The sequence below is a fragment of the Podarcis pityusensis genome (assembly GCF_964106645.2).
Source record: "Podarcis pityusensis genome assembly, chromosome: 10".
Classification (NCBI taxonomy): domain Eukaryota; kingdom Metazoa; phylum Chordata; class Lepidosauria; order Squamata; family Lacertidae; genus Podarcis; species Podarcis pityusensis.
The window spans coordinates 43,620,660-43,640,284 of NC_138035.1; the positions used below are offsets into that span (position 1 = coordinate 43,620,660).

Genomic DNA, 19,625 nt, shown 5'->3' on the forward strand with positions numbered 1-19,625 from the left:
GCGCGTGTGTTTATATGCGTGCGTGTGAACTGGGGCCAAGTACGTATTCTCTCGCCAGGCTGTTCTGCGCAGGGACACCGGGAGGCAAAAAGGGCGGGCCCACAGCGCGAGGCCTGCATGTAGCTCTGCAGAACCAGCGGATTAAAAAAAATAAAAACCCCAGAGGGCGGCGTCTCCGCCTGTTACCTCAGCGCCGTGCCCAGGATCCCCTATCACGTGATCCCCGAGAAGGGCGTGGTTGCGCGCGAAAGGCACCCCCTCCCGCCCTCGGCGCGCCGGTCCCCTTCCACAGCAGGGTCTGTGCGCAGGAGGCGATAGAGAGGTTAGCGCGGCGGCCGTTGATGAGAGCATCAAGCGGCGACTCCGAACCTGCAACGGCAGCGAGCCCGCGAGGAAGAGTGAGGAGGGGAGGGGGAGAAGAGCGAGCAGGCGGGCGCGCGGCCGACCGGCTTCAGTCAGCGCGAGCGGCGGCGTGAGGGGGGGGGGAGCGGCGGCGGAGGCAGCGCTTCCCTCAGCGGCGTTCCGCTTTTCTCCTCCTCAAGCCATCTCTGGTCGCTCTGGCCCGGCCCATCTCTCCGGGGGTGGCGGGTCCGGGGGACGGAGGGGGTCACTCCGCCCCTTCGCCCGGGGACCCCTGGGAACCGAGGTAAGAAGGACGGGCGTGGGGTGGGGTGGGGTGGGGGGCGTTGCCCTGGCGAGCCGTGGGGCGTCCTTGTCCCATTGGGCGTTTGCTGGCCCAGAGTGAGGATGCGCGGGGGTGGGGGGCCTGCGCATTCAGACGAGCGTCTGTGGGAGGGGGGTCCCGGGTTGGGCGCTGGCGCGGCGTGACCTTGGGCACGTCTCCCAGCCCTGGCGGTTTTGACAGCAGCCACGGAGGCGAGAGGGGACTCCGTTCCTGCCGGTGCTGCTGTCATAAAAAAAAAGTTAAAGAGCTGTTGTGGCCCAAGGGAGCGGGGGTGGAAGCGATGGAAACTGGCAACTACTGGGAGTGAGTACTAATTCTTATATTTGCTCTCTGGTCTTGCCCACGTGGGTTTTATGTCTGTAACAATAGGTCAGGTGGATAAAGGTTCCTGACAAGGCACATTTTAATGTGCCGTACTCTACTTGAATTCATCATATTTATATATTAGGTTTAGAACACGTGTTTTCAGTAACTTCCTGTAAATAGAGGGCAATCAGGCAGTTTCCCCCTGGTTTCCTCCACCTATAACTAAGGGTGCCAGTTACCCTGCCCCTCTGCAGAGCTGCTAAGGGATAGATATGTAACCAATTTGTGGGGTGGAGGGGAATTGAAAGGTGCTGCAAGAGGCTTAAGCAAGAAAACCAGGCAGGTAATAGGGTGGTGCCATATAAGTTGCAAAGTAATCACACCCTACCTTGTTGTTGTCATTGCCAATAATTGGCAAGTCCCACAACTTGACATGGATTTTTCAGTACTTGCTTTCCTTCCTCCATTTAGTCAACCCTGTGCAAGTGGGTTGGTCAGTTGTTTACTAGGAGTCTGAGTGTATGACAGCAGCTGGGTTATTTAGTCTGAGGATAGGTATGTATTATGTGCTCCTAAATAATTATGAATGCAATTTCTAGTTGGTTCTATGCAAATTTACCTGCCAGCATATACCTCTAATTTATATAGTGTTTGTTTCTGAAGGGGTATATGGGGTGGAAAATACTACCTCTAGTGGGACATGTTGTGCCCTTTGTCCCCACCCCGCATTCAGTTCTCACCTGTGGCTCCTAGAAGCTGTCAGCATGTGACAGTGGCCACATCCAGGGACCAGCTTCAACTGGCCTGCTAAACCAGGTGAGTATAACTGATGTGTCTCAAACCCTCAGTGAGTTAGGGACTTCCCCTGCATTCAAAGACAGGCTCCAGCAGATTGAGAGGATGAGACCAATAACGGGTCCAGTGGTCAAGAAAGCTGTTTCTTCATGGGCAGCAGAGGGAAGTGAGTGACAAATGGGGCTTGTCAAGGGAAGGGAAGGGAAGGTAACCCATCTAGGGGAAGGAAAACTGATTCTAAACTTCTGCTGCTTTCTTTGGGAGATGAAAAGGCTAAGGAGTAAATCCTACACAAATCTGGAGTGGAGTCCCTAAGACAATTGGATGGCGCCTTGTACGCCTCCTCCATTCATTCAACTTGTTTTTATAATTGCTTGTTAGCCACCCTGAGCCCGGCCTTGGCTGGGGAGGGAGGGGTATAAATAAAAATTATTATTAAACGTATTGCTTTCCTTTCCTTTGGACCACATCATCAAGGCTAAGAGGAGGGATCTTTTCTTCTGGACAGCCCAGGACCTCCATACACACTGTTCAGGCTTGCATCCCAGGGAGGTCACTCAGGTGCTGCTAACGCAGCAGTTTGACTTCAACCCCGGAGGTGCACTTTATTGTCTCTGGAGACAGACAGATGCCAACAACGTTTCTAAATAGGCCATGATTCTGTTCACACTTTAGATTTTGTGATTGGTGGTATAACAATAGAAACAGAGTTGAATCAATAGAAGTTCTGTGGTGCATCCTTGCACCATTCAGAAATTCTGCAGCTACAGAAAATAATGGAAAAAATGAGTTGTAAAACATCTGAGGAAAGCATGAGTTGTTGCAAGGTCAGAGGACCAGTTTGACTTTCTGGATATGGCCTGCAGTTGTGTTTGGCAAGATTGGGCAATTTTTTAGTACCAAGCCAGGTTTAAGAATACTCTATAGTTGGTTTGACTGTTTAAAATAACCTCCCCTGTGCTGATGCCACTTCTATCCTAGCAAACATCAACATGTCTTTTGCACTCACTGCAGGTGCAGGAGGATATATTTTTGTGGTGAATCCAGCATGATGCATGCATACATAATTTGCCAGTTGTCGTGGCAATGAACAGGTCTCTGTTTGCATGAATCTGTAGAGGCAGGGCTGTTTTTACTGGCAGTGTCACCAACTTGAGGTAGGTTGCAAGTGCAAGAGTTTACAGCCTTTTATTTGGGAACCTCACCAGAATCTAGCTTCTGGATACTTTGCTGTTTAAAAATAACATAAAAAATGCAGTGGGGCATATGAAAGGAAAAAGACAAAAGGAAATTTAATAGGGGTGGGGAAAAGAGAATTATCAGCAGTGACGATAGCAGGTAAGGAGTATTGGGATCTTTTAAATCCCATTTTCCACATTGCCGACTGCTCGTGCTTCACTCTGGAAATGAGGCTAGCTTCAGTTTCTGGTGGTTCATTGCCACTGGCTCACCTTTTATAAATTAAACAGCATTGATTACTGTATTGTGTCCATGATCCGGTGAATTCTTCTGTTACAACATCTAGGATGTATATAACACCAAACATTTATTTATTTGTGGATATATTACCTTTCTTCCCTAGTAATGGCCCCAAGACAGGTTACAAAAGTCAAAATGAAATAAAAACCAATTTAAACAATATCAGGATTAGAATATCAAAAACAAAGAGAGCGGAGTTAAACTTTCAGTCTCAAATTAAAAAAACAAAAGGCAAGTAGAATAAAAAATACATAGCCCACCCTAATGTCATGGGGGCCAGTGATGGAGACCGTCTAGCTTCCCTTGTAAGAGAATTCCATAGCAATGTGCTGCCACAGAAAAGGCCCTGTCCCATATTTCTGCTAACTAACCGTTTATTGGTGGTAGGGTATACAGCAGTGTCTTGGATTATTATTTTATCCAACAGGCAGGTTCATATGGAAGAAGGGAGTGTTTCAAATATCTTGGCCCTGTTTAGGGTTTCAGTGGTAAATACCAGCACCTTGAATTGGGCTGTAAAAAATGGAGCTTATTTACATACACAAATCTCTTTAGTCTGGTCAACTAATACTGTTTTGTGAAGAGGCCAGTTTAAAGTGATTAAAACCTTAATCCTGATTTTTGTGAACTTGTGCTCTAGATCACTTCTGCTTCATGGTTCTGTGTAACTAAAAAACTTGCACATTTCCATGCCAACACAAGTTTATTGAATTTAATAAGGAGACTGCGTCATCTGTTTTGTTTTTTGTAACTACAGAGACCATACAGCTGTGGAAGAATACTTCGGCATAGACATTTATAATATATGTGGTTGTCTTCAAAATCATTGTACAAGAGACAGGATTTTGAGTGCGTGCATGCAAGTGTATAGTTCTGTTTCTGTGATTGCCCAGGTGCTTGAGGGCTGACTGTTGGAAAGAGCTATAAGTCCTTCAGTAATATGTGCATTTATCTCCTTTGCCCCGCATTTACTGTCTTCCTTCTATTCTCCCTGCTGCCTCATTTCTTTAGTAACAGTTATTGCAGTAAAGATTTTTTCGTTCTTTATTGAATGTCTTTCTGAGGTATATCTTTCCCCACTGGGCTGCCTTTCTCAGAAATCTCAGTGATTTTGCTCCCGTATAGAAAAAACGTTTTTCTTTCCCATTTGAGAGCAGACAGGATTTCCTTGTACAAATTCAGTTTGAGTATGATTTAATCTGTGACTCTACCTCCAGTATCCTTTTTCCAAGTTCTACTTTTTCAAGTATGTCGGAATCAGCTTATGATTGGAAAGTTTATCTGCTGACAATTGCTTTTCTATTGCACACTATCTTTAATATATCTGGGAGTCTTGACAGATGCAGGGTTTTTAAAAAATCTTTTTCACTGTAAAATGATTCTAATTCCATTAGAAATTTTGCAAACATTATTTTCGTTTCCTGTGGAGTAATTTTACTTTTACATTTTTTCAAGGGCCCTCAGTTCTAAAAAAATCTCATGAAAACTAGTCATTTCACATATGTTGCACATATACTACAAGTGATTTGTTTTCTTTATTTACCTTGCTGGCATTTTTGTGAATCCCCAAAAGGATGCAACTGGATCTTGGCTCTCTGAAGAACAGAACTCTAAACCAAAAACAAATATTGGTTGGTTTCACTGCTGTGCAAATATCTGTAGCAGCCAACAGAACAATATGCTAGTTTAATTTTAGACTGCAGCTCAGTCGTCTAGAGTGTGCAATTCAAATATGCATTAAAAAAAAACCCTTTCACTGAATTACATAGGTCAGATTACTATCTGATATAAAATGTAACATTTCATTTAAAAATATGTAGTTACCTAGATTTGTTCCTGATTCCCTAAATATTTTGGTTTTCAGATAATATTTTTGCATAATAGTTTTCTCTAGTGGTCAGAGATAAATTAGTGTGCCACATATAGCACCACTGTTCTATTGTTTACTCTTTTTCATATGCAGAGTTACCAGGCAAATTTTCTTCAAACTAGAGTGTATGAGTGCCTTTGGAACCATGCATTCCTTGTCTTAATATTATTTTGTATTCCTCTACTTTCCTCCCATCCTTTAAAGTGTTGATTTAGTTTCAAATTTCTCAGCATATGCTTACAATTCTCAAATGGTTTTTCCTTTGGGGATTCTATCTGTACAAGTGCTTTGAGGACTGTCTGTAAACTTACTTTACTCTATTTATCAGGGCTTCAAGATCTTATTCTGCTTTTGCCACCTTTGGAAATAATTTGGGAAATAGTTGCCTTGGCTGACTTGCATAGATTACTTAGAAAAATTTACACTTGTTATGATATCTTATCAAAGATTCTGCAGCACTGTTGCTCAAACTGCAGATTCATATAGCAGTAAGGAGGCTTGTTGCCAGTTTAAAAACATTAGTTTTAAGTGTGGAAAGCAGAAAAAAGGCGTGTGATGGTTTGCAAACTGAGCTGCATGTGCTGCAATATACACAGATAATTTTATGTTATGCTAATAGATTCACCCTATTTATTTATTTATTATGTTAACTAACATGGAATATTATTGCAGTGGCTTACAAAAATAGTGAAATGTTTATACAAATAAACAAATAAAATACATTAACTCTAAACTAAATCACTTACAAGTAAAAATGAACTAGCTGTCTATAAAACTCATTAAAATGTAGCAACTGACAGCCTTCTTGATTTTTTTATTTTGCTTTATCAACTGTGTGAGAGGTAAGAGAAGTAAGGCAAGTGGATCTCACAATTGAGGAAGCTACCACAAAGAAGGCCCAAGTCCATATGGTGTTTTGAGTCATCTGGAGAATTCCTGGAGAAGGTGGTATCATTCAGAGGAAGAATGGGAGGAGCTCAGGGACCTGGAGGAATCCAATCTGGACAAGGGCTCTAGTGGGTTGGGGATTGATGATTCAGGAACCCAAGAAGTGGGCGGTTCACAGGAAGTGGGGGGATGAAGAGGTTCAGATCCGCAGGAGGGATCTGTGAATTGCCTGTGGGCCTTCTGAAGGCTTCAGTACTTGCAAGTGAGCTGGCTTGAGTCCCTTTTCCTGTGAGGGAGTGGCTGTCTGCTTTGAGAGAGGCACCTGGGTAGAAAATGGATAGTGAGCCAGCTTTGATGCCTTCATCTTCATCTTCATCTTCACTCATGCCAGTGCTGCATGCCCAGTCTGCTCAGAGGCGTGCTTGGCCAGTCTTCAGACTTGGGCTGCTTGCTGCACAAATAGTCATGCCCATGCATTCAAAAGCAGAGTCTAGGATATGTGTCACTTGTTGGATAAACGTCTTAGCAATACCTAGTCATGCACCTTAGAGGTCTTCTGTGCTTTATGACATTGTAACCTGTAGGCTCAGGTTTGTGCGCCGTACTGAATTGCTAAATAAAAGCTTTAAACAACCTGCTTGTGGTGACAGTGTGAGTTCCAAGTCCAATGATGGGGATCAGGATATATAGCTGCACTCCAGAAAAAGTGCTCCAAAGCAAGTAGCTTTTAGACAATCTTAAAAGTATGTCTTGGAGGTTCTCCTTCTAGTGAAGTCATTGTTATGTGGTTCTGTTCCTCTGTTTAAAATTGTATAAAGCTAGTTGTTGACTAAGGATTTGTAAAGTTGAAGGCAGTGGTGACTACCTTTTGCTTCCTACTATCCTGTTTCTGCTATGGTGTCTTGTTCTGCATATGTTAGCTGCTCTTGTTTCATTTCCATTCTCTCGTTTTCATCTTGACTCTGCTTTTATTTTACTGTCTTTGCCCACTTGTTAGAGAAGTGAAAGAAAGTAGTTACTGGCCATTTAAAGGATCTTGGTGTGTATTATTGGAGGCAGAGTAGAATAAATCTATAATTTGTAGCATTTGTGGTAATAGTGATCTCCTAATCCTACACATTAATTCCCCCTTCTTTTCCCCAGCTGCCCTTTATCTGAAGGCTTTTGCAGCAGAGGTGCTGTGTGGGGCATTCTCTCCCTGGATATGCTAATCTGATGTCAAATTTAATGACCTTTTGGTACTAAAGATCTTTTATTTATCTTGATCTTTAAAAATCTTTAATTCTTACAATTCTGCTATCTGCTGATGGTTTTATTTTTCTATTATTAAAATCCTCAGTGGCTAAGAGAAAGGCTGTGCCAAGACCTCACTAACATAGTGCAATATTTTGTCAGTGGTATTCAGTTTCTGCTAGGAAAGACTTTGTGAATTGCTCACTAGTTTGCCCACAGCTATGTATTTTCAGGAACAAGCAGGATCAAAGGTTATACAGATTGTTTGAATTTGTCTAAAATGTTCGCAGGTTGCTCAAGAAACTGCCTAGAGGTATGGTTGTTTCTTCTTTGCAGAAAGTCTCCAGTTCACTGCAAGAGACTTCCATGTTCTTTTTTGTTGTTAGTGAAACTTTTCAGAATAATAATAATAATAATAATAATAATAAATAAGAAGAAACCTTTAATGTCACTACACCACCTGTGTGCAGTGAAATTAAACAATACAATAAAAAAATGGAGACTCACTTAGGCAGTTCTTGTGCTGTCTTGTTGCCATTATATCTCTTGTAGCCTGCTCATCATGTCCACAGCTTGGACTTTACTCCATAGTAAGGTAAAGGTAAATGACCCCTGGACAGTTAAGTCCACCCAAAGGCGACTATAGGATGCGGCACTAATCTCCACTATCAGGCCAAGGGAGCCAGCGTTTGTCCACAGACAGCTTTCTGGGTCATGTGGCCAGCATGACTAAACTGCTTCTGGTGCAACGGAACACCGTGACGGAAGCTAGAGCACGCGGAAATGCCGTTTACTTAATTTTATTATATTATTTTTTAATTTCTATACCACTTTATATTTTTAATAAAAATCTCAAAGCAGTTTACAGCATACTAAATCAATAAATCAATGAAACAATAGCCGGGTGATGTTCCTCTGGCCTCATGAGGAGCCTCTTTTGTGGGGCTGGTAGGTGTGGGCCCCGCCCCCTAGGCCAGGTGGAAAGGGCCTTGCAGGGAGCGGCCTTCCCGCTGCAGTGTTACCTGTTTATCTACTTGCACTGGTGTGTTTTCGAACTGCTAGGTTGGCAGAAGCTGGGACATAGCAACGGGAGCTCACCCCCTTTTATGGATTCGAACTGTTGACCTTCCGATCAGCAAGCCCAAGAAGCTCAGTGGTTTAAACCACAGCACCACCCGCATCCCTTACTCCTTCATAGTATCTCTGTATGGTGAAGAGTAAAAAGCAGTGTGATTTGTCCTGAACTCTGAAATATGAGAGGAACTCATTTTTGTTTAACCCAAGCAAAATGGCTGCTTAATGGGGTAAAACCTATTTATCTGGTTCACAAACATTATATACGGCTTGATTGTATTTAAAAAACAAACAAAAAACCCCCTCAAAGCGTATGATTATGAGCTATGGGATACAAAGCAGTGTGCTTTGCAGCTGAGCAATCCTGAGACATTAAGTTTGGCATTGTCTCTTTTTTGTTCAAACATTTATCTGTTAAATGATTTGGCCTGAAAATAGAAGCTGCATATTGCTACAAGCCTCCTGGTCTCTCAGCTTATTGTGGGAGCTGCCGCATGCTATGCTGGAGTTGTTATGAAGAGTCAGTTTACTGTTTGGCAAAGGAGATGTAAATGTCCTCCTGGAATTTCCCTTTGCCACTTGGTTGCTAAGTGATCATCTTTATGGGCATAGGAATTCTGCTCTCCACCTTCATGACAGGGTAGTGGAGCTCCTGGAAATGGGATATCGTGAATGTGTGACATATATACAAAGTACTTCCTTGCACATAGCATATGGGATGCCTTTTTGGAATGACTGCTTAACATTATTGTCACAAAGTATCTCTGTGATTTGGTACTCTGATTCATTGCCCAATTAACACATGACAGCCTCTCATTCTTACCTTTCTATTTCTCTTGATAAACTGGAAAGCTTGATTTTCAGTAATTCCAAAGAAGCCCAAGGCTGTAACAGGGCTACCTTAATTAGTAGCCTTTCCAGTAGTTTATCCAAAGGGGTGATATCATTTATTGGTAATATTATCTTCCTTAAAGCTAGTTCCTGTTTATAGTCTTACCTTCTTTTTATCAGTAATATTTTTTTCATTAATTACAGTAATAAATTGAATTGCTCATTTATGAAGCATTGCTGACTTTGATCTGTGATAGTGTAAAAGCTTTAACATCTAATACTTCAGCAGTTATTTGTGTTGAAAATGCAGTTGTGTTGAAAATGAAGCTATGCTGCATACTATAGCCACAATGTAGGAGTTTTGTCAGAAATAACTACTTTCTCACTTTCCCACATTTACTCACATTGTTACTGCTTCCATTATAACAGTTTGAATGGATTTGTGGGGTACGACTCCAAAGACACCATGTTTAATAATGTATTTAACTTGTTTGCGGCATTCAAATCAAGCTTGCTCATTGTAGTTCCTTGGGTCATTTTGAAGCCCATAAGGGACTGACTTTAAATAAACTATAGTAGTGAGAAAAACAAGCAGCCATGTCTTCTTTACTGAAATTATTTGACCACTAGGGCTGCTTATTTCTGAATTAACTATGTCAGGTTGGCCCAACTTTTCATATCAAGTGGACTGCAAGAGTACTTTGACACAGAATTTGTGATTTTTAAGGAAAGGGAAGTAACATTATTGCCAGGTAACAGGGAAGGTTATATTATGGTAACTTTCCTTCGTGTGAGACTGTTGGATATCATTTTTAGATTTCTGTTTTTCGTATGTTGTTGTTTAAAAGCTCAGTAAAAAACATTTTAAAAATGGAAGATTGTGAAGAGAGAAGCAGCTTTTGCTTGAAAACTACTCTGAGTAAATGAGCTTATACGTCTCATCTGAGTGAATGAGAAACATTGTAATTATGCAGACTTCCGTAGTACTAAATGGATAAGATGACCATGCAAGTTTCATAAACGTGGTAAGCCATGGGATTCACAGTAAATACATATTGCTACATATTGCAACCTCTGGTTGACAAAAGATGTTTTTACTATGGTGTTAGGAATTGGCCCGAATAGGGAAAGAATTTAAATATCTGTTCCTCTTCTTCTGAAGATACAATATGACAATTTGCATTTTCATGTTTTGGACTGAATGATTATGCAGGTTAATTATAAACAGTATATAGAAATAGGTGGCAGTTGCATGCTGAAAGCGTTGGAGGTGTTACTTCATTTTCTTCTCACTTAAGCCTTAATTGCTGAATGAGGAAAATACTTGTAAATGCCCATCTGTTGGATAAGTGAGTGTAGTATTTCTCTCCCCCCCCCCCATTTATAAATTTGAATTTTACATTTCTATCTAAGTGAAGTTAAGCATAAATATCTTTGGCTAAGAGAACATGTATCATTGTTTAGAATTGTCTTTATTTTTAGAATATACAGCCAAAAATTTTGCCTGCAGAATCTTCTCTCTGTAACTGATTGGAGAAGAAATATGTGTTATATGACCGAGCAGTGACTATTTTGAAGTCCTTTGCTGGGGATGGTGGAGACTTCATTTGACCCACATTTTAAGCAAATTGACTTAAATCACAGCCCCTGGAATAATACACTGATTGGAATATAAGTATCTTCAGGTTTTGCACTTCTTTAAATATTGCGATACAGTTCTCAGCTTTATAAAGTGTAAACATATTTTATAAATGCATGTTTTAAAATAAAATATGTTTAGAATGCATACACTGAGATTAAATACATTTTAAAATACATATTTTGGTATAGATTTTGTGGTTTAAATGTGAGGCTGGAATAAACCAATGAATCCCTACCCTTTGCTGTCCCCAAATGTGTAAGTCCTGTGTCCTAAGCAAATGACTAAACTTAAAACTTTGAAATAACATGAAATTTGGCCATTCTATTTTAGTATGTATATTTTAATTCAAATTTCATTTTGGTGGCCATGTAGATTTGGTATATTCCAGAAGGCAGTATCAAATTCACCCCCTCCTTCTTCTTTTACATAGATAACCTATGGGGGTAGATCCTGTGGTTGAACTGTGGTGGAGTTACAGCAAAATGCATGGATGCATGAACTTGTAGCCTTACACATTGCTGGGTGGGGTGGGGGAGTTGCTAACATTACCATGGCTTCCACTGCTGTTCGGAACAAAATAATCAGGGCTTTGCCTGTTCTGTGCAGTAAGTATGAGGCCTTACCTCTAAAAGTTAAATTCAGCTGAAGTTTTCTTTAGGCCCAGTGCAGACATTAGTATCTTCATCTGATAATGATAGTGTTCACATATTTTTCCTAACGCTTCCCTCTCCCTTTGTGTGTCCACCATTGATGGAATCTTCCTGGTTTCTTTAATCCACAGTTTTCTAGGAAGTTTGAACAAAAAAAAACCCCTCATTTCAAACCAGGATCTGATTCTACTTTCAGGTCTTGATTTGGGGGAAGCCTTAAAACTACTGTTTCATGGTTCAGACAACACAAGAAACTGTGGCTTCACAAACCAGGTATCTTAATCAATGTTGAGTGTATGATGGAAGGTGGGAAGGAATAATTAGAAAGGTACAAGGCTTGTTCCTGAATTGATAAACAGTGGTTCATTGGAGTTGGATCTTTATACTGCAACTGGACCTCAGTCTGCAATGCTATGTGCACTGGCACCTTGGAAGTAAATTACTTCAGAGTAAATATACATATGATTGGGTTGTTAGTTGCGTAGATTTTTATTGATTTGTTTTTGTCCTGGCATTGCTCAAATACATTGATGCAAACAGGCTTTTGATATCTGTCTCTATCTATCTAGAAGTTTGTGTGTTATTAGAGAGAATGAAAGAAACATTTCCTGCTGGGATGTGTTTCTTTTACCATCTTGCTTCTTTGATCTTAAGGATTTAAAGAATCTTATTTCTGTTATGGCATTTCTGTTGTTGCTAACATCAATAACCAAATTATTTTGGCTTCTTTTATAGGGGAGGGGTGGGTTTATAAACTTTTCCCAGCACTAGTCACTGTCAGTAGTTCTTTTACAACGGCAAAAAATTTCCGTGTGCTGTGCTTTCAGTACTATTGGATAGTACTGTTTATATTCAATACAGAAAATTTAGTGGAAAACACAATTTCTTCAAGCAGTTCACATCATGGCTGCAGATACTGTAGACCAGTTGTTGAGGATGGCATACACAGGATTGTGGGAATTTAATTGGCATTGATAATGATGATGAAATGGTACTTTGAAACTTCTTAAACAGAAGTGATTTATATACAAATTGGTTACAGTAGGTATGGGAATCCTTTTTCAGCCTGGGGGCCACATGCCTGTTTTAGACGCACCCAATGCAAAAAGTCGATGGGGTCATTCCCTCTCTTGTACACACACATGCATTCATACAACCCCCCCCCCACAGCACCCACTCACCCCTCCTCTCTTTCACTTACCACACCACATGGAGCTTTAGGTTTTTAAAAAAACATAATTGCTGGAGGGCTGTGTTATTTTCATGGAGATTGCATCAGATGAAGAAGGGTTGACCTTTCCTTCCTCAGTTGTAACCCCCAACTTCCCAGTGCACCAATTATGGTTAAAACAGCTTTCTATGTTTCCCCCCGTTTTTGCTCCTATAACGTCTTGAGGAGAGGTCCTTTCATGATTTCCCAAAAGCTAATAACATCAACTACAATAGTGGTTTTCAAACTTTTTTCTCTGGGCCACGCTTTCAGAAAAAAAAAATTGCTCGTGCAACACCAACTTTTTATGGATAAGAAATACATTGGAAAGCAAAAAGAAACAGCTCCTAACAGTGCTTGATTTATAACGCTGGCCATAATTACTTTGTAATATCCTGGGACACCCAGAAAGTATAAAGCATGAATCATTCCCAAAATATAATTATAAATGAGCCTCTTACATATGTACCTTAAGTATTTATACAAACTCAATGAGAGATGTGAGCTTGTAGCATCACTTGGTTAGGGTTGCCATATTTCAAAAAGTTAAAATCCATACACAAAAATTGCTGAGGTTTTTTTGAGTTATTTTTTAGGAAATTCACCCCCCCCCCCCAAAAGGGCTGCCATGTGCCCAGATTTTCCTGGACATTTTAATCGCTTTCTGAGAAATCTGCCCGGATTCTATTTTCAGAGGATGAATCCCAAATGTATGGCAGCCCTGCACTTGATGTTCTTGCTCTCATTTTGAAAAGATATCTATCCATATTCTGCAAATTAAAAAACAACAACTATTTTGATACTATATGCTGTATTAAATATTTGATTGTCCTTCAATTTTCCTGCCACACTTGCCATCCCCTCCTGCCGCACCATTGTGGCTTGCCACACTCTTTGACAACCACTGAACTGCAAAGAATTCTGAAATCAATTCTAGCTTGTTCATTGTATCATCAGCTTATTGTCATCAACTTACTGATTTAAATTGAGAGTCAAATAATCTTCACATAGCCTATTACTGAATAGTGATCTGTATCCAGTTACTGTATTTTTTGCTCTATAAGATGCACCAGACCACAAGATGCACCTAGTTTTTGGAGGAGGAAAACAAGAAAAAAAATATTCTGAATCTCAGAAGCCAGAACAGCAAGAGGGATCGCTGCGCAGTGAAAGCAGCAATCCCTCTTGCTGTTCTGGCTTCTGGGATAGCTGCGCAGCCTGCATTCGCTCCATAAGATGCGCACACATTTCCCCTTACTTTTTAGGAGGGAAAAAGTGAGTCTTATAGAGCAAAAAATACGGTAGCTATTGTGTAAATACTTTGGAGAACAAAATTTGCTCACCTATCTACCTTTTCTTTATTTTCTAACAAAGTCAGCAGTATATCATCTACAAATACTGCTTTCTTATTTATTTTTAGAAATAAATTGTATTGGTGGTGAACAATATGTCCTGCTGTGTTACTCATCAAAGGTAATTCGTTCAGTTGCAATATGTTACCTATATTCACAGTTAATTTAAGGTGTGTTTTTTCTTGATAGATACAGAATGGAAGGACTTTAAGTGAAAAACAAGTTCTGCTTCATTATGGAGACAACTAGCTTTGAAGGGGAGCCGGATAGAACTTCGGTAAGTAATTTTGTACATAGTGACTGGCAATGGTTAAATCTTAAACAAAGGGCATTTCCTCAGACAGCCATCTAGCTTCACAACCAACTAATACTGCAATCCTAAACATGTCTACTCAGAAGTAATTCCATTGAGTTCAGGGGGACTTAATCACAGGTAAGTGGTAATAGGAGTGCCCCTTCGCTTTTACAATAAACATCAACAATTTTCCCCATTGGGAAGGTGTGTAAAAGAGAGTTACTTGAGGTTTGAGCACATATCGTCAGAAGAATTTCCTACCCTCAAAAAAGAAAAAAAGAGGGAAATGCTTTGATGGTTTTGTTCTTTTGGTAGCACCTAATTTAAACCACAAAAGCAGTTGAATTTTAGTAGAAAGTGTAGAGTAGAGCCTTGCAGTGTTTCATAACTTGCGTGTCTACAATGTAAAAACTTCCCAACAAATTGAATATCAAATATACTTTTTATAAACTCTTGCAGTTTGCTTGCTTTTTCCCTTTTCACACTTCTGATTTAATTTAAACCAGCCGCTACCAACCTGGTGCCCTCCAGATCTCTTGGGCTAAAACTCTCATCAGCATGGCTGGGCTGGCAGGAGCTGTAGTCCCAAACTTCTGGAGGGCCCCAGGTTGATGACAGCTGGTTTAAACTGGTCCAGTAGAAAACTCATGTTGAACCTGGTAGGAAATAAGAAATAACAGGGTTACACAAGAAGCAGAATATATAGCAACTGCAACAGGAAATGGTAGTGGTAGATAAAGAATTGTGAAAGCAACCGCTTTCCATCATGTGGTAGTTTGCAAAGATTTGGAATATTGTTAGAACAGAAAAAGGATAGAAGAAGCATAGAAGATTTCAGTGTTAAACAATTCAGTGTTAAACATTCTGAAAACGGGGCTGCTTTTCCTGAACTATGTGGAAGGTAAGAGTGTGAGATAACACAACCAAATTGGAATATACTTCTTAATTTAAAGCTTCAATTTAATGATATTGTGGCCAGGACAAAAAAAATCAAAGGCAAATAGATGCCATTGACTAGTGAAATTATTCATTTTTCCTGTCTCTAATGGATGTGCCTGTATTCTAGGCTCACCAGAATCAGCTTGAGATTTAGAAAAATGTTTAAATGAACAAGTGAAAGAAATAACTAAATCTCTAATTAGGTAAGCAACACGATAGAAAATGTTGAATCCCAGTTTTTGAAAAAGTCCTTTTCTTCTATATAAATTGTTATATTCAACAAGTAAACTGCTACATTGTAAGAGTTTGAAAAACTAAATTCTAGCTTATTTCCTACATAATATGAACTGTGATTTTTATATGTCAAATTGTAGTTTAGCTCTTTTAATTAGTTTGAGGCAGTACAGTATATATAGGGATTTTTTCCACGAGTACAATATAGCAGTAGCAGATCTCAGTAGACTTGTGTGTTAGCCTGTTGCTTAGGAGCTCCTTGAAAGTAATTAGCTATGCAGTGCTGAAATATTTACATACTGGCCATTACAATAATCTTGGACGATCAGCTTTTATCTGCTTCACTCAGCTTTCCCATTTCAGTGCTTCTCTTGTTGGCATTTGCTCAGTTGTACAGGCTTGTGGAGGTCTTAGTGGCTAGACTATCCTCTGCTCTATTTTATCATGTAAGTACTGATAATATAGTTGCTCCATTGTAAGACTCATCTGAGTCATTTATGCTTAAGATGCTATTTCTGTCTTTCTCCTCCTCTTTCCTTCAAAGCGTTGCATGAGAGATGACATGTAGTTTTCACAACGAGCTTGGAAGACATTCATTTAGCAAGTGATTATTCTAGTTGATTTGGAACACTTGATCTATTGTTTCATGACAGTTTGACTTACCATTATTATTATTTAAATCTATAACTGTAAAATAAAAGTCCTTTAAAAAGTGTAGCATTGCTCTCAGATGTGTTATGCTAACTTCAAACAGTCCCAAAGTGCCTCCATAACATTATCAGCGCAAACATATTCCATAATCTTGAACATTGTTTAATTATGTTACCGCCAATGCAAGGCAAAAGTTCTCTTGTAGCGAGTTGTTTTTCAAACTTTTCAGATACTGAACTTGCTTATAACCTTTTATCTGCAATACGGGACACAGTCCTGATTGTTATTTTTATTTTTGACTGTGTGCAGATCTTCCTACTTTTCTTAGCAAAAGTGTTGCTAGTTTAACCCACTTCAGAGTGGGTCATGATCCACTCCTCATGTTTTTCAAACATGGGGAGCTGCCTTATACAGCCTGACTAAGAACCACATAGCTCAGGAGTAACCAGTGTGGTGTCCTTTAGATGTTGAACTACAACTCCCCACTCCCCCAAGCCCTCACCAACAACTGGAAGGCTACCCCTGATCTAGCTCACTGTTGTCTGCACTGACTGACAATAGCTTTCTAGGATTCCAGATAGAGATGTTTCTCATCCCTCTCTGGAGGTTTTAGGGATTGATCCTGAGACCAAAGCACACAGTCTACCACTGAGCTATGCTAGCCCCCCACCCCACCCCACAAACTTGATTTAATATGGTACATTTTCTTTTCCTTTAGTAGAGATAACAGACAGGAATCTTTAAACAGAGAAGGAAGTATTTTAATAGATTCGAGGTAAGGTTTTTAGTTAACACCATAGTTTAAGCATAATGAATTTCAGATGCATACGGAATATTATTATTATTATTATAGTAATTAACATTCATGTCAAAGTGATGTTCATTGGTTGCTTCAAAGAACATGTAAATATTCAGTCAGGCAACTATTTAGACAGTTGCTTATTAAGGTAGGTACGAATCAAGTTTAGACCACATAGCAGATCTTTCACTTTTAACAAAAGAACACCTCCAAAAGGATACTATTCTAAAAATCATACATTTCTGATTTTATCATGATTTTTTTTCTTTCTCCACTAAAGTGCTGAATGACAAAGAACTGTTAGACACATGTGTTTCTGGCTTTCCCATATCTGTAAGGGCCATAAGAGACGTCTGTGTTTCTTTTTATATTAAAAGTAACCATGGAAGAATGACTACACTACCCTCCCTTCAGAATGTATTATTCAAAATCTCCCACAGCTAATTTTCTTCCGTAAGGAAGAACTTCCCCTACCCCTGTACTCATCTCTATCCTCCCCCTCCCCAGTGGAAAAGCAGCTGGGGGAGACATGTTTGAACAAGGGGAGGAGAGACGAAAATGAAGAAGGCCAAGCAGCTCTTCCTCTGCTTAGACTGACAGCCTTTTACAGCAACTCTTGCTAACAGTTTTGATGTACTATTACTAGTGGTTTGTGCCTGTCAAGTTTTAAATAATTTAAATGCATGGTGCAATTTTAAAACAATGCTTAATAATAACAAAGAATATTGTATCAGTATGTAATTTTATATCATTTAAGTGCAAACCCAAAGGTTGTAGAATATCCCGTCTATGAGAGGAGTTCTATTCAGAGCTCTAGCTGAATGGAAATGGGAATCTTCTCATGATGTTCAGGTTGCATTCTTCATCATGCTAAGACAACATGCCAGTTTAGGGGTACCCAGGAGAGGTTGTGTAGCAACAAATGGAAATGGGAGTTGCACAGAAAGAACATTTGGTGGTGTGGTGGTGCTGCCGCTTGGAGCAGTTGCCTCACTTTGCCTAATGTTCACTTATCTCACTGTAGTTGAAGGAAGGGAGTATTTTTTAACCTTCATATTATTCATCAAACGTTTTTCTCACCCACTTCCCCAAGGCTGCCTATGGACTACTCCCCCACTTCACCCCTCATTTTTTGGGTTACCCTGTTTTGCTTCCAAATTGATATTCATTCAGCTACCACAGTTTGCTATTGGAAGAAATTATTATGCCTAGTTGAAATCCACATTTTTAATAATATACTTGACAATATTGTATGCATTTCCCTCATTAGAACAAGATTCCATTCTAACTCACTATATTTGATGTAGTATTATACAGTATAATTTAGTTAGCTGTTGTCAACTGAAGGTAAAGACTTGATTTTAAGTTCTGCAGCTACTTTCTACTATTAATAGATTGAATGAAAGTTAAACTTCCTTTATTGTAAAAGGCATCCCTTTTACAGTGGAAGTTGGTGTGTTATGTGATTGGATAAATGAAAAATAATTTTGAAAAGTATTTGTACTTCTGGAGAAATTAGTCATTCATTAACTGTAGCAAAGCTAATAATGGCCTGTTGCTAAGCACACTTGTTTTGTTTTCTCTTGTTTTTTTTGGTGCTGTTTTGTTCTTAAGAAAATTAATCAGGAATGATGTGCATTTTTTATTTTTAGTTTCAAACTAACATGCTGTTTCCCTTTCTCTCTCTTGCCTTTAATTGTGGCTGCCTCCTCTGCTATATTCTCCCTCTCCATTTTTGGCCTTGCTGCTTTTGTCTGCTGTTCTGCGTACTCAATTGCACGTCACCTCAAGCATCATGATGAGATCAAAGACTGCCAGGGATCCTCAAGTAAGTAAATGATTTCTGCTACAACATGTGAAGAGCTACATTATCATATTCCCAGATCGTGACATGATTAGGTTCTTCCACTAGACACTGTCAAGTGCCGAGCTTTTAATGAATGATCAGACACAAAGTAGCAGAGGGAGGTGGAATAGCTGAACTACAGAAACTGTGCATTTGTGTGCAAGCACATGTGTGTGTACATGCGCACAAGCTTAAGTCTGCTGTGCCTTAAGAAAATAAACAAGAATGTGAAAATAGTAGGGGCCTTAGGTTTTTTTTAAAGTTGGAAAACTAAATTTAAATCATTCTCACAATGGAACACATATATATGGCTCTGTTGATTAGAGTATAATTTAGTCTGTACTATAGTGACTAGTAACCTTGTTCTGTTGGCGATAATCTCCCTGTTTTAATAGAAAAGTGGAAGCTAGTAGCCATCCATGTGATAGTAAACAAATAAAAGATCTTGCAAATAGATAAAGCACAGAATTGTGTTGTTTCTATATTGACTTGCTGTCTTAAATATCTTTAGCTATTTTTTAATTAATTATTTAAATTTACTAAGGTTCTCTTGTGGGGTTATATCTCAGTATTTTGATTTTATTACAGCAGTGCTGTTGCTTGATGAAGGAAATCTTATTCAATTAATCATCTGAGTTTTGCTTTAAATCTGCCTAAGTTTGCATGTGAATAATGCAATAGTTCTGAAGAATATTTCATTGGCCTAGTTCGCATGACCCAGTAAGCCGAACTATGGCTGTGGGACTGCACAGGCTTTTGGAGAAGTCACAGATGCTTTGCTTCTTCAAGCCTTTTTTATTCCCATATTTAGCATGCCACCGAAACCCAAGTGTGTGGTGAAGTTCT

General features: G+C 39.6%; 1 protein-coding gene across 4 annotated transcripts in view; it reads left to right on the plus strand.

Annotated features, from left to right (window-relative positions):
* Positions 1-402: 402 nt before the first annotated feature.
* The window catches only part of OSBPL8 (oxysterol binding protein like 8), a 69,629-nt gene continuing 50,406 nt past the window's right edge, over positions 403-19,625 (plus strand). Inside the window, exons 1-3 of one of the 4 annotated variants that reach the window (XM_081024147.1) lie at positions 403-646; positions 14,205-14,292; positions 18,725-18,761. In XM_081024147.1, coding sequence (XP_080880273.1) covers positions 14,251-14,292; positions 18,725-18,761 — 79 coding nt within the window. In that variant the 5' untranslated portion in view covers positions 403-646; positions 14,205-14,250. Of the gene's footprint in view, positions 647-11,676; positions 11,727-14,204; positions 14,293-16,852; positions 16,910-18,724; positions 18,762-19,625 lie in introns of those variants that run through there. The other 3 variants (XM_081024152.1, XM_081024151.1, XM_081024149.1) reach the window with 3 other exon arrangements.